General features: G+C 43.0%; 1 protein-coding gene across 7 annotated transcripts in view; it reads left to right on the top strand.

Annotated features, from left to right (window-relative positions):
• The window catches only part of SYT1 (synaptotagmin 1), a 519707-nt gene that overhangs the window by 425033 nt on the left and 78564 nt on the right, over positions 1 to 16110 (top strand). For all 7 annotated transcript variants that reach the window (XM_075124345.1, XM_075124344.1, XM_075124343.1 and 4 more), the window contains one exon: positions 9406 to 9523. In XM_075124345.1, coding sequence (XP_074980446.1) covers positions 9406 to 9523 — 118 coding nt within the window. The remainder of the gene's footprint in view (positions 1 to 9405; positions 9524 to 16110) is intronic.

Genomic DNA, 16110 nt, shown 5'->3' with positions numbered 1-16110 from the left:
TGCCATTCCATCATGCTTTTGGGGTATTTGTTTTAGTTCATTTTCACCCTTCTAATTTATTCAGAAATTACATTTTTCCCCTTTTTAATTAGGAACTCAAGCTGTTTGGTAGCGTGGCCCCTGTTTCGAAATGGAAGTGCACAATCCTGCTAATCTCTGATTTCAAGTGCCTTGAGCCACAGCTTATTCTCATTCCACAAGAGGCAGCTGATTGTAATAGCTTTTAAACTGATGACCATGAAGTGGTATTTTCAACTCATAATGACGGTGTTTGTTCGTATTTCTTCTGCTTTTTTTCAAAAAGCATCAGTAAAAGTGCTTTCTATAAACAGTTAAAAGTAATGAAGAGTACCAAAAGGAGGAGGCTAACAGAGGATGACTAATAAATATTGTGATTAAAATGATTGGCCCAAGTTGTTGCCTAACTTGCCTTCAGCTCTGATTTGCCAATACACTGGAGAGTATTAAATTATTAGGCCATTTAACAAAATATGAATCCATTATTTTTCTACATACTTTTCACTGCTTTTGTTATTTGTGACAAGAGAGAGAGGCCATGAAGCCATGTGCTAGCAACCGGTGATATAAATTAGTACAGTCGGATTTAAAAATAAACAAACAGCCCAATTTCTATAGTTCTGCTCCCCACACTCTGTCTTCCCTCTCTGTGAAAAGGTCCTACCACTGGTGGAACCCTCTGCTCTTTCTAACCTATGGGGAATGTATGTAACAGATCAGTAGGTGTGAGAAAGTTACATGCCAAAGGAGTAAGAAGAGTAGGATTGTAGTAGGAAAAGCAACTAACTGGAATGTACAAGATAAAGCAGCTCCTCCTCCTTTCTTACCCAGTCCTATTTCTACACTCAGATGTCCACCTACTGGCTCAGCATGTAATTTACACCAGATTTTTCTCTTTCCATTACACAGATTTGTAATTTACACCACTATGAACAGCATCTTCCAATTTGGTCCTTTACTTCCACTTTTAACCCTGACTACCATTTTTTCACTGAGGAGCCAGAGCTAGGATAGATCTTCTAGTACTTTCAATAAATTCTGCTGATTCACACAACCATTTCAGGTTCCAGTTCAAAATTGCCCTCCTAGTTTTGAAAACCTACCTCCTGGACCTTGCCTCTTTGATTCCATCTCCCCTCTCTCTATTCATTTAGCATCTGCCTCCTTTCTGTCCCTTCCGCTGTGGTCCCCTCTCCCCCACAGCCACGCCGCAGCGTGGGCAGCATGGCTTGGTCTGCCCGGGCGGCGGGGCTGCAAGCTCCTGCTGCTCTGAGTGGCATGGTAAGGGGGGAGGTGCAGTGGTGGCGGGAGGGGGGTGGGTTGGATAAGGGGTAGGGGATCCCAGTGGACAGTCAGGGGACGGAGCAGGGAGCAGTTGGGCGGGGCAGAGGTTCTGGGGGGGGGGCTGTCAAGGGACGGGAAACAGGGGGGGTTGGATAGGATGTGGGAGTCCCAGGGGGCGTGGATGTGGATAGGGGTTGGGGTAGTCCGGGGACAGGGAGCGGGGGGGTTGAATAGGGGGTAGGGTCCCGGGAGGGTGGTTTGGGGCAGGGGGTCCTGGGAGGGGGTGGTCAGGGGACAAGGAGCAGGAGGGGATGGATGGGGTGGGGATTCTGAGGGGGGCAGTTAGGGGGCGGGAAGTGGGAGGGGGCAGATGGGGTGGGGACCAGGCTGTTTGGGGAGGCACAGCCTTCCCTACCCGGCCCACCATACAGTTTCACACCCCAATGTGGCCCTCGGGCCAAAACGTTTGCCCACCCCTGATCTAAACCATACCTGACAGGTGTTTGTGTCATTAAAGTCCCTAAATGTATATTTAGAGGGTCTATAATCTACATTTCAAAAGTCTATAAGTATGTAATAAGTATGTATTTCCATAATCAGCTTTTTGAAAAAGGCTGAGGGAAATTGTGCTACTAGTCTCACTGAAAAGCACCTTTCCCCAAGAGCAGTTCATGAGCCCATGGGCAAGATACTACTCAGTGTAAATGAGGGTGGCAGAATATGCCCCTATGCAAATATATAGTTATGTTGTTGTTAAGCCAATTCTGAAGATTTCCTGGTTTGTCGTATGAATAATAATTACCTCCAAGTGATTTTCTGTCTTTCAGTGCAGCTTTGCCAGCACAGTTGCTATTGATGTGATTGAGTTTATTTTGAAAAGAAAATTTATTACACACACAGCATTGCTTGAGTAATGCTCACGTTGTTCCACAGATTGACAAATCCAAAAAGATTCAATGCTATGACTAACTTTCTATTCTGAATTCTTCCCAGTGCATCTCTAGACAGTGCACCTCTTTCCGATTTCGGTGTCCATGAGAGAAACAGAGACATCTTTGGCATCATGGGCCCATCATCCCCCTTTTGCAAAAAATACCATGAGAGAGGACAAGATACTAAGGAAGGTCTGTGTGGTTCAGCATGTGGAGTTTCCTAGCTACTACCTGCTCAAGAAGAGAGATTTGCAAGGATCTGAGGGCAGAGGGAGTGAGGGTGGCCTTCCAGCAATGTGAAGCATGAGGCCCAACCTGGCAGAACTTGGTGCAGTTGAGAGACTGCCCCTCCATGGGTCTCCATCCTCACTTGAGATATGTTTATAGCACCTAATCCGTCCCTGTGCCATCCCCACTTTTCCCAGAGAGTTTTAGAAGGTGTTGATTGGCATGAATGCTACCGAGAGCAGCATAAAGTCGGTCTAGAAATGTTGCTGGGTGGCCAGGGGACAATGATACACAAAGGAGTCCTTTTCTCCCCACTCCTTCCAATCTAACATGTAACCCTATCACCAAACCCAATGAATTGCAACTGCAACTTTCAAAAGCCACATTGCAGCCCCTTTAAATGCTCCTTTTTCTGGTAGTTTTCTCCTCCTCTTAGCCCTGCACGCTACAAGATGATAAGGCCCAATATTGCTTTGGGTTTTTTGTTTCTTAAAGTATGTCAGAAACATCAACTTTTTTGTATCATTCTATAAAAAGTATGAAGAATATTATATGCTAAAGAGGGGCACTGTTCCTAGAGATTAAGCACCAGGAATGAGAGTAATCTGTGTATACAGCATTTTTTTTCAGTACCTCATTAGGAAACTATTTTACCAAGACAAAAGTGCAGAATCAAGAGGAGAATCACCAGAAAAGCATGAGCCACTCAGAGCCTTCTCTGCAAGACAGTTTCTATTTTAATAGCTCTTAAACTGGCCTTTTGTAAAGCAGCAAAAATGGTGCCTGTGCTATCTGGTAAAGTCTTGAATTCGTTTCTGTTCTGCTCAGTTGCAGCCTCTTTAAAAGTAATGAAATTATCAAGCTGCTTAGATGGAAGGAGCCTCCTGACTGGCAGTTGGACATTCTAAGAGAATAGGTTAATGTCTGTGAACCTCACAGTTGGAAGTTTCTGACACTATAACTGGAAGTTTCCATTCAGTGATCAAAGTAATTTATTGAAATAAATTATTTATACATAAAGCTGAAAGAAATTCAAAATGACAATAAAGCACTTGCATGAGATAATCACCCCACCAGAGGCACTCATCTGTACCCTGTAGCCCTGTAGGGGTTGGCAATTATCTCACAAAAACCACACCTCTACTGATGGCTTTTTATTGCTTCACAGCAGTGCCACCACTCAGAGTATTTTGGCTGATGAATATTTCAAAAAGTTACCAGATAAATTACAGTACACATTAGATATACAAAATTGGATGCAATACGGTTCATATTAGCCGGGGTGGCTCTACCAATTTTGCCGCCCCAAGCAGTCGCCGCCGAATTGCCGCCACCACAAGAGCGGCGGAGCTGCTGCCGAATTGCCGCCGCGGGACTCGGACTGCGGCCCCATTCCAATTGCCACCCCAAGCACCTGCTTGGAAAGCTGGTGCCTGGAGCCGGCCCTGCATATTAGGAATAAAAATTAGATGCAATAATTTACCCCAGAGGCAATTTCTTTGATGTGTAGGAAGCATTTATGAAATGCACTAGCACAGATTTGAACAAAAAATTGTGCACTGCATGGTAGTGTACAAGCTTTTAAAGAGGTGCCTAAGCTGTTTTCTCAAGTTTTTCATTTAGATGGGCCCATGTTTTAGTGCAGTTTTCCCAACTAGGGTCCATGTAATGGTTGTTGGTGATTTGTGAACTAGCTGTTCACTTGGTATTGCCTTCTTCTCCTTGTTTCCTAGATGCTAAATTGCATGAAAAGAGGTTAAAAAGAAATGCTTTCCTAAAGTTACTCCTGCATGTAAACAATTGTAGTAGCTGCCACAGAGATCTTACGTGATTGTGAATGGGAAGAGAGGCAATTCATGACAGTCTGTCTTTGAGACATGACAATCTGTCTTTTAAGATGTGGTTCACCCCACGAAAAAATCTGGAAAAGGCTAATTTAATGTGTTGGCATATGAGTGCCTGTAACTTTTAAAAACTAAAAGCATTATTGAATTATATGAATATCAAGGATTAAAATCCCCTAACCTGGGGTAAAATGGTGTTCCTTGTCATAAGGGGAGCTCTCTCTTGAGTTCTGTACTTAATTTTAGAATAATTGAAAATTAAAAATTGATTTAAAGGAATACTGGGTGCATAATGCAGAGATATTCTCACTATTTAAAGCCCTGATTCTGCATTCTTATTCTTATTCTTTCTTTTCTTTTTTCGTATGGCTTGGGTAGGTAGTGCCAACTACAAATTTATATCTAAATTTGATAGCCAGCACATTGCCGCAGCACTGAGCTGGTGAACGTCCTTCAGACCCCTCGACAAAAGAACGAAGGGGACACTCAGATATGACGTGCTCCATTGTTTGTGCCTGCTGACTTAGGTTGCCAGGCATCCAGTTTTTGACCAGAATGCCCAGTTGAAAAGGGACCCTGACGGCTCTGCTCAGCACCGCTTACCGGGCTATTAAAAGTCCAGTCAGCGGTGCAGCGGGGCTAAGGCAGGCTCCTTATCGCGGTCAGGTGTCCTCAAGGTGTTGTCGCAAGATCAAACTCCAGTCCAGTATAACACAAAGATATTTTGGATTAGCCTCATGGTTGACGCTCTCACTGCAGAACTGCACATCAAGTTTGGTATTAGCCAATTTATTGTTCAGATGGAAAGCAGTTACCATGTTTTTTTTTCAGGTTAGGCCTAAGTTTCCAGGGTTGGAAATAATCAGCCATTGTGCAAATATCTCGGATTAGGGTACAGCTGATAGTATGAAGGCTTGTATGCTGAAGAGCTAGGGCAATGTCATCTGCATATGTGAATTTCCTGGACTCCATCACTGGTATATCTGTGGTGTATAGATTAAAGAGTATGGGAGCCAGGTCAGAGCCCGGAGGGATGCCATTTTGCATTGAGAACCATGTGGGCAGGCCCCTGCTCCCGAATGGAGCCCTGCTGAAGTCAAGCCATCTAGTTCTTAATGTAGCATTGGGGGGTAACATTTTAGTATGTGCTGAGTGGATAGCATGTATGTCTCCGCGCTGAAAGGCGATGGGTTCAAATCACACAGCAGGATCTGGTTTATATCGAGTGCTGACTCTGAAATGATGGTGTAGAGGAGGTACTGTCCTATTCGAAGTATTGATAGAGAAGTTTAACAAGAACTGCAAAGTAAATATATAAAATATATATTAATCACTATGGATGATATTTTCAAAAGCACTTACGTTATTTAGGAGCCTAAATCCCAGTGAAAGTCAATAGAAATTATACAGCCAAAGTCACTTTTGAAAAATGGAACTTATGCTCCTAAGTCATATAAGCTCTGTCAGAACTTTTACCCTGAGTGCCTAAAGATGAAGATAGGTACCTAGCTGCCTTTTCAAAAGCAGCTAAACGGGTAAGATGTTTCACTGCTGTTGCCAGAAATAAAGTTGCTCTGAAATCATTTCCTGACTTTGCAACCTTTAAAAATGTTCTTTTAATACAGTTATTTGTATGTAATATTTATCTAAGGGGTATAACCTGATTTTTATGCAGGACTTTCCATTGTTTCCTATGAGGAGTTCTGCCTGCAGACTTGTGGCAGTCTGTGGTTATTAAAAAGTGGTACTCAAACTTGCAGAGCTAGACAGCAACTTTGTCACTGAACAAAAATTAACAGAATCCCATCCAGTGTGGGAAAATATGATTACAGCATAGGGTAGGCTTTTCTGGATGTCATAGTGGGGTTACACAGAGGGTAAAATAATACATTTGTCCAAGTCAGATAATGACAATGCCATTGTGAATTCATTCCCTCTCCATGTACTGAAGTACTCACTACTTAGGAAAGCAAAAATTAAACCTGCCCAAATAATGCAATTAAAATACAACCGTGTATCATTAAAAATAGATCTGATGTGAAACACAGGTAATAGACACAAATAATATCGTTACTTTTTATGCCTCCCTTATCTTTCCTAATTATCATCCTTTCCATGTTTCCATCAACATGTCTTCCTATGTTATGTCTAATTTAGGCCCTGTCCTTGACCATGGTGGGATTTTGTGCCAGAGTAAGAGTCTGTGCATGCAGGTTTACATTGTAGGCTCCTTAGGACACGAACACTCTCTTTTACATGTCCGTAATATTTCAGGCACACTTTGGATCTGTTTAAAAAATATTCAGTGATGTTTCTCCTCTTTCTTAGCTGAGGCTCTGATCTGTCCCATTAGTTCCTTCAAAACTGGCAGCTGCCATATCCTCACCATGTTCCAACTTGGGAACCAGCTGCACTTTCAAAATGGGCCAATTTGGAGAAAACAAAAAATCTGTCAAATAAATAGACTTGTATTGTACTGCAAAGATGCATTGGTGGGATGGAAAGATTTCTTTAAGGATAGTTCTTTTCTTTGCTTCCAAAATTAACTGTGGGATTAGATTATGTGCCAAAAGGAGTGCCATTGTTTGAAACAGAAGCAGTGATGTCTGAAATGCCTAATTGAAATGTTTAGTGTACCCTGATTCTTCTGTTTGCTAAAGCAACACAGATAACTCCCCAGAGGCACCATTGTGAATGAGAAGAGATAGCAGATCTAATCACACACATGATCATTTCTGGCCAGTGTTTTTGTTCATTTATATCTTTCTTGTATCTTAAAGTTCAGAAGTATTTGTCCTTATTTTTAACACAAAGTTTCCATAATTGTGAGAGTAATTCAGCCTTCCTTGAAGCGCCATCACTGTAAAGAATACATTTAACAGCAAAACACAACAGATGTGGTCGCAGGCTCCCCACTGGTCTGTTGTGATGCTCAAGGCAAAATGAAGTGCCTCCAGGCACTCAAGATGTGTAGAGGTTAGCATTGTGACCTTTCCCCAAGCTGCCATCTTATCCAATCTAGTACAATATGAAGGAGACAAGACCCTTTTGCAATCAGAGAAATGTAGAGCGGGGGGGACCTTGAGAGGTCATTTAGTCCAGTCCCCTGCACTGAGGCAGGACCAAGAAAACCTAGACCATCCCTGACACATTTGTCTAACCTGTTCTTAAAAATCTCCATGGTTGGGGATTCCACAGCGTCCCTAGGTAACGTGTTCCAATGCTTAGCTACCCTTATAGCTAGCAAGTTTTTCCTAATAACCAAACTAAATCTCCCTGGCTGCAAACCAAGGTGATTACTTCTTGTCCTACCCTTGATGAGCATAGGCAGAGGGTGAAAATATTGTTTGGGGGTGAGGGGCTGAGGAAAACTTAATAGCTACCCAGAGAGGACAGGGGGGTTGGAAAGTGAGCCTGCCCTGCATTCACCGGCCTGCAGTGTACGTACTGAGGTCTCCTACTACTGCCACTTCCTGCAGGAGAGAGGGGACCCTTTCTGCTCCCTAGGGGAGTGAAGGCCCTGCTACCATCCCTGGGAGGACAAGGAGCCCCAGTGCCACAGTTCATGCCTCACTGGGAGAGGACCCCTACCACCAACACTCCTAAAAGATGGGGGATCAGAGTGCAGGGGCAGAGTTCCATGGGTGGAGCCATGAGTGACCCAGGACATAGTGGGCCTAGTCAGGTGGCTATTAAGTGGCCTGCCAAATCCTTCTATGGCATGTTTAGAGCATCCATTACTGTGGTATGGAGGCCTATGGGAAGCAATTCGATGGTCTCAGTTCCTTTCCTGCTGAACAAATATCCATGCTTGATGCAAATATTTACAAGTATTTTTCCAAAGCACTGCAGCTCACCATGAAAAATGAAGGGACATTTCAAGCCAATAACTGACATTCTTAGCAGAAAGAGGCCAAAGACTGTATGGGTCATGGAGATTGATATATTCTGTTACACACAGATCAGGGAGAAGTCATGTTGGTAGTAGTGGCTCCTGTCCCCCAGGGCTGGGCCCAGCTCTGTGCTGGCCCGGCATGGGGAAAACGAGGAAGTGAGGTTGGAGAGTGGGCCTGCACTCACCCCGGGGACTTGGAGAACAAGCCCACCTAGCCCCACACTCACCCCAACAGCCGTGGCTCCCTCCTGTCCTGCAGGGCTGGAGCCAGGGCTTGCAGAGCCAGCTCAACTAGCTCTGTGTTCAGTCTGGGCAGCAGCAGTTCCATCCTGTCCCAGAGTGCTCGCCAGGGCCCAGTTCCACACTGCCTTCCATTGGCTTTTGGCGCTAGAAGGAGCCTGTGACTGTGTCATGTGGTGCACATCAGGGCTTCTCCTCAAGCTGGGCATGTGGTGTGGAGGCAGGGGGCAGATGTGTGCTGAGTTTATAGATTTTGGAGGGCCAGACCCACTCTATCCTAACCCCCCGAAGCCTGTGTTGATGGGACTGGAGAATATTGATGACTGTCTCTTTATAACAGCTTCTGACATATTTGAAGACTGCTATCGTGCACCTCGGTCAGCCTTCTGTCCTCTAAACTTAACATGCCAAAATTCTCACCTTTTCCTCATAGGTCATGTTTTCTATACTTCTTGTCATATAATGGCTTCTGTTTGCATGGCAAAGCATGATAAGAATGACGATAAGAATAATGATTTCACTGACAATAATGTAATGGTTATTTGGACGAGTGCTAACCAACCAACTGAGGCTGAAACATGTGAGGAACAAAAATTATCATGCTGCTGCTTTGGGTTATAGCACAAGTGGAACCTCTAAAGGCCTGACCTCGTGGGGTGCTGGCTTCGTGCAACTTGCATTGAAACCCATTGAACCCGTGGGCATTCAGCACCTCACAGGATAGAGCCCAATGAGTTTAAAACAGAGTTGCTGAAGCTGGGTTCAGGTTTCCCACTTTTTTAACTGAACAGCTTGAAGCTGATTTCTCAGGCTGTAATATTACACATTTTATTTTAAAACAAGTGTTTGAAATACAATCCAATTAACCTACTTTGTGGGCTTTCAGAAGTCCATGGTTTGGCTTAGTTTCTTAAATGTACTTAAACTGATTAAAAATAGCACATTTCCTTGTTTGTTTTCATAGCAAGAGAAGTTGGGTGATATCTGCTTTTCCCTCCGCTATGTGCCTACTGCTGGCAAGCTGACTGTCGTCATTCTGGAGGCAAAGAATCTGAAGAAGATGGACGTGGGTGGCTTATCAGGTAAGTGTAAGAAAGTCTGCATGTAGCAGATACTCTGCTAACCTGTAAAGCAAAGGAACTGCTTTTCCCCTTCCCTTGAGAAGGTGAAGACTCTTGCTTATATTCCGAAGTGAATTTTGCAGTCACTGATACTCATTGGATAGCTGTGTGCATGAGAGCCCATACATAGCTTAAAAACAACACAGTGCATTATGCATTGCATTCAGGACTTAGACAAGATCTAAACAATTAAACAGTCAGATGACACTGCAACCTCGCTGTAATTTCCTCCTTTCCTGTTGCCTGGAGATAAAAATGGATTATTCAAGAGGAAAAAATTTGATTATACTTCCTATTGTATTTCTAATCTTCCACCAAACCTTGAGAATGAGCTGCATTTCTCTGCAATGTTTCAGACACTATAATAGAGGTACTTACAACAGGTCACTATACTGGCTAGTGATTGAGGTGCTGGGGGTGATTGCTTCTACATTGCAAGGGCTTGACTGTGACTGGCTTATGCACAAGGGTAGGAGGGACACCCTCTCTCTTGTCCCTATGTGCAGGGGTGGTCACAATTGCAGTCCCTGTACTTGTGGAAGGACAGGGGTTGCTTCCTCCATGCCCCATTGGATGCACAATGCCCCAAAGGGGTTAGGAAAGCATGGCCCCATCTCCCTTTTGGCACCAGCTCATAGTAAGGCTGGCACACTGTAGGTAGGATCATATGCCAGTCTAAGAAATGGTGAAGCCTGCACATGGGAAGTTTGGATCAAGATTGCGAATCACAGTCCATCCCCAAAATCCTTTGGGAGTGGTGGAGCTCCACACTGATCTCCATTCATGGCTGTGTCTAAAATACAGAATCTAGCTAATGCATGAATTACACATTAGCAGAAATCAAATTATGTGCTGTTAAATAAGATATTTTGCACAAGGAGAGATCTTACAAAAATATTTTTTATTCACCTCATGTTTAGAAGTGACTATTTGTAATTTCTCATCAGTTTATACACACGCAATGGGAATGGGATTGTTTCTAATAGCAACTAGGTCATGGTCTAGAAATAGAAACCTTTAGTGATGTCATTACAGTGGAGAGAGGACTGGAGAACATACCACAGGGAATGATCTCCAGTTGGCACGGAGATGATGGATGAAATGATCTCATAGGTGTGTGTTTGCTTATTTCTACAAATCTATGTTAGGACTAGATAGAGTTGTGTCAAATATTCATACAGAACCCAGGAACTTGCTCAAAGTACGTACTGCATTTGATAAACATAAGGAGGGAAAGTCACAAAGTGAGGAAATCTGTCTAGGTCCCTTTTTTTCCCCACCACCAAATTTTGGGTCACCACCCTCCCCCACTATGTGTCATTTTTTTTGTCTTCAGGGAAACAAGGTGATCTCCCTTCCCTTCTGCTACTTCCTGTGCCTTTGGGGGCACAGGTACCCACTACTCCTATCTTTACAGAGGGACTGCCAGTCTGGGTCACAGGCCCTAACTTCTACTTACAGGAAAATAGAAGATGGAAACACTACGGTTCTCATCACATCGAGCTCTGTAACAAGCCAAAAGGCAGCAAGTACCCTTAAGGTTTAGCATAGTAATTAAAGATTCCCTAGGAAATCACTATCTATCATGTTCTATCAGTAATGTATTAACAGACCATAACGATAAGACAGATAAACTTGTATTTTTAAGATAGCAGACAAGGGAACATTCATAATGAAGATTCATAGGTTTTAAGGCCAGGAAGGATCACATGACCATCTAGTCTGACCTCCGGCATTACACATTTTATAGAATTTTCCCCAGCAATTCCTAGATGAAATGCAATAACTTCTGGTTGAGCTAGAGCATATCCTTTAGAAAGATATCCAGGCTTGATTTATAGCTTCAAGTGGTGGAGAATTCACCCCATTTTCTGGTGTGTGGTTCTAATGGTTAATTCCCCTATTAATTCTTTTATTGAAACTTTTGCCATTCTGAATTTGTCTAGCTTCCTCTTCCAGCCATTAGATTTTTTTATGTATTTGTCTGCTAGATTAAACTGCCAACTACTATCAGAAATCTCTTCCCCTTGGTAGGTACTTATGTACTGTGATCAAGTCACCTCTTGACCTTCTGTTTGGTAAACTCAATAGTTTGAGCTTCTAAAATCTTTCACTTTAAGATAGTTTTCCAGAACCTCAAATCATTCTTGTATCTCCTTTCTGAATCATTTCTAATTTTTCACAATCCGTTTTGAAACGTGGACAATGGAGACGTAGTACTGCAGGAATCAATGCTGCGTATGGAACTAATTGCAAATAGATGCTAACGAGCATCTTCTTTGGGCCTTATACTGTGATCCTTTCAATAGCATTTTTTAGCATTCTACTTTGTATTCTAACCTATGATCAGGTTCACATCATGGGGTAAGTCTTGTGTCTCAGTTACAGGGCAGAGAATCGGGACATCTGTATTCTACTCCAGGCTATGCTACAAACTTACTGATATTGGAAAACAGTAATTCAACTGTGTAAGTAGTAATAGGACTTCTCATGTGAGTAAGGGGATCACAATGTGGCCCTTACCGCTATGTACCTTGGTGCTCTTGTCTGTAGAAAAGGGATGATAATTCCACAAAATTGTTCTGTGAGATTTACAAACCTTAATGAATTAAAAGCATTCTGTGAACTTCAGATGGAAAATGTTATCTTAAAAATGATTTTCAAATAAGCATGTTTAGTATTGCTCTAAGTGCTGAAATGCCTCAAATAGTGCAAGAGGTTATTTCTAGAAGGGAATTAGATTCTGCGTTCCTTTGCTAGGACCAAGCCATCCTAAAGATACCACCACTCCTCAGCAACAAGCAAACCCAACAGGACCCAGCAGTTGTAAGTTGGGGGGTCTAAAAGTCACTGATCTGAGGTCAGCTATAGAAATATGAATTTCTGCTAGAGCCTGTTTATTTGGAGCCTTTCAGAACATAATACAAAACTTATTCTAGGGTAGGTGTTTAAAAATAATAGAATAGAATTTAAATAAAAAATAATCAAGATGATTGATCACAGATGGCAGCAAATTACAGTCCTCCACACAGTTGACCATCCTCATTTTGCAACACATGAATTGAGAGCCCCTCCAAAAGAGTTTGGTTTGCCTGACCGTCACAAATAGCCGTTAATACAATATCTCGAATATAAAAACCAAGGCCTTGTCTATACTACATGGTTTTGTCACAAAAGTCAGCTTTTGTCGACAAAGCAGCGGAGATGTACACCTGAAAATGCTCCTCCCACCCATGTAACTCCTCTGTTATGCTGACCTAATAAAACCACCTCAACGAGAGGCGTAGGACTCATGTCGGTGTAGTAAGGGCAACGCCATGACAGTGTAGATGCTGCGTTCCTTACAACAGCTGTTAGCTGTCATTCTTGTCTGCTGCCTGGTCTCCTCTCCAAGCTGGGCTGCCTCCCAGGGTCCCAGCTTGGGCTGCCACCCAGGCTCCCCACTCCCTACTGGGAGCCCTGCTGCCCTCTGGCTCCCTGCTCCCCCCACTGGAAGCATGGCAGCCAGCTGTACTCCAGGCGTAGATCTCCCTGCCAGAGGCGAGAAGCCCCAGGCAGCTTCCCCCCTGCTCCTGGCTAGAGCGTGGAGGCGAGAAGCCCTGGGGGGCAGCTGGGCTCCCAGTGGGGAGCTGCGTGGAGCTGAGAGCCCTCGCTCTGAGTCTCCCACAATGCCCTTCTTCAGTCAGTGGACGCACTGAATGTGCACCTCTGGCAGAAGAGGGAGGGTAGTGTGGATATCGGTAATTATTGCGGTGGCTGTAAGTCAGCCTAACATAGGTCGATTTATCTTTGTAGTGTAGACATAGCCTGACGGTGAGATAATGTTGGTTTAAAGTGGGAGAGTAGTTTTTTCTAAGGAATCTCTCTCACACATAAATCATGCAGAAGCAACTTTCAAAACCAAGACCCAGATTCTGCCCCCACCTCACACTAAATGGCACCTTACTCTGCAAGTAGAACTACTCTTGGAATAAGATGTTATTCAGTGTAAGTCGGGGCAGCAGGATGTGATCCCAACAAATGAACTCCTTTCCCAGTATAGTTTTGTGATTTCTTTCCCCCAGAAGCAAAAATTGCTTTTCATTTTGTAAAACTGAAAGTAGTGCATCACAGTGGAGGTGGGAAAATGTGAACAATCAAACATGATCTCAAGCTGAATATTGCCCACACATTCCACAGCACTTACTGTCACCCGGAGGAGGCCATTAGCAGGAGATGGAAATTATGTAGGTGTCACATGGGAAAAGAATCTTAAAAGTTTGTGAAAAATAGAGAAAAATCTGCTGTTTTTCAAGTTAAAAACCATTTTATTTTTGTTATCCTTTCCTGTTGTGAGAAGGGCATGCAAAAGGGGGAGTAGGAAGGGATACAGCATTACGTTACACCTGAACTCTGTGCCCCACAGAAGAGTTTGTTACCTGTATTGCATGTTCAAAGTAGGAGCAGCACCCCAGTTCCTGTGGAATTCTGACATGGACATGCTTCTGGGCAGCACACACATTGCAGTTGCATCAGAGAGAGGGCAGTAGGTTTCCTTCATGCTTTATCCCACACTTTTTGGGTTTTGTTGCTGGTGTTGGTAAATGTGTGCAGTGCCTTTTTCACATGGAGGAAGATCACTGTGCAGCATTTTAAGGGAGTAGGAACTAGTACCCTCAGGGTATGTCTACTCTGTAGCTGGGAGTGAGCCACCCAGCCCGGATACACAGACTCACTCTAGCAGGTCTTGAGCTAGGGTGCTAAAAATAGCAGTGAGGACATTACGGCTTGGGCTTGACCCCCTAGGCTTGAGAGCCCCGACTCCAGCCCAAGTCAGAACAACCACATTGCTATTTTTAGCACACTAGCTCGAGTTGCCCTAGCATGAGTCTATCTAGCTGGGCTGGGAGGTTCAGTGTAGACATACCCTCAGTCTTCCCCCATGTAGAACTGGCCACAATGTAGCCCAATAGCTTCAAAACCCTTAATTTAGCAATTTGTAAAATTATTGTAGTTGTTCTAAGGCACCCCTATTCAGGACAGCATTTAAATTTACCATTGTTGTCAGTGGGATTTAAGGACACACTTAAAGTTAATCATGCATTTAAATGCTTCCCTAAATAGGGACGGGCTTAAGTGCTTTCCTGAATGGGGCCTAAAACAGCAAGAGGTACATTTTGTTGAAATAACTTCTTCTAACCACATTGCATGGTATTTCTGTGATGACTTCACTGAAATTTTAAACTTGTGAGTCAATATATGTATCTGATTTAATTCCTACTGTAGTTGCAAAAAAACCCAAAAAAACTTGACTCCAGCATTTTGTACTTCTCCATAAATTACAGGCCATTTAAAGACAAGCTCAAATTACTTAGGAAATAAACAATAAAAGACAACAGACTAATCATCAAATTCATTAGACTCCTTGTGACAAGCTCAGATCACCCATCTGACCAATAAACTTCTAGGCCTTCAACTTAATTGCAACATCAGGCAGCAACTAAAGCAAGTCTTAGCTTGAAAACTGGAACTGCTTGGCCCTAGCTCATCAGCTCAACAGAACAAGTGGAAATTATTGCTGTTGCTGAATGAAGGCTTCTAGCAAACAACTACGTATGTTTTAAAATGACATTTTAAATATTTTCCTGCACTTTGATATCTGGAAAGTGTTTTCTAGAAATGTTGGGTATGACAAGATTGTCTCTGTTTGCCAACATTCGGTAAGACCTTGCTACATGGTTTTATAGGTAAAATTTTCAAAAGCATCTAAGTAATTTAGGCACCTAAGTCCCTTTGCATGTCAATGGGAGATAGGCTCCTAAGTCCTTTAGGAGCTGTTCAAAATTGCATCTATATTATTTGGACAAATTAAAAAGATTTCAAAAATGGGTTGCAACTCAGCCTTCCATACAGCCCACAAAGTAAGCCCAGATTTACAGCCACCTCTCTGCAGAAACTGTCTGCATTTTCCCAGCAGGCATAAAGCCTGTGTGGCAAGCTCCTATGACACCTGTGCATAAAGGATGAGGAGTGGCATGGCTGGAGTGTGCTGCATTGGACAGTAACTTTGGAACCATTGCCAGGTTGCATAAATTATGGCAGCCCCTAGGCTGCTCTAATCTATGCCAGAGTCAGGATTTAAGAAGAATTGGGAAGAGAAGAGAATTGTAATTGGCTCCTTGGTGGTCCAGTGCCACTTTCTGCAAAATCAAGCATATCTTGGCATAAAAGAGAAGCTGGCCCATAATCCAGTGCATTATGTGTCTCCACTAATCTCAGTATTAATGGATTATAAATAGAAAATAAATCAGATTTTCAGCATTTTTTGTCTGCAAAGCCAATATCATAAACATAAAAGTATCCCAAGGGACCAAATTATATTACAACAGAAATAAAGCTACAGTTTCCTGTAATTAAAAATCTGTTTTCAACACCACCTTCACATTTAAAAAGCCTTTCTTGGGTGTCTTATAAAAAAAAAACGTCGTTGACAAGAAAGAATAGTTTAGAGTCAGAATTTTTGAAGAGATAGTGAATGCTCATGAATTATGCAAGTCAGAACTTTCATT

Source organism: Caretta caretta, chromosome 1 (assembly GCF_965140235.1).
Source record: "Caretta caretta isolate rCarCar2 chromosome 1, rCarCar1.hap1, whole genome shotgun sequence".
NCBI lineage: Eukaryota > Metazoa > Chordata > Testudines > Cheloniidae > Caretta > Caretta caretta.
Note: the sequence above shows the minus strand (reverse complement) of the source record. Positions and strands in the feature narration are given on the sequence as shown.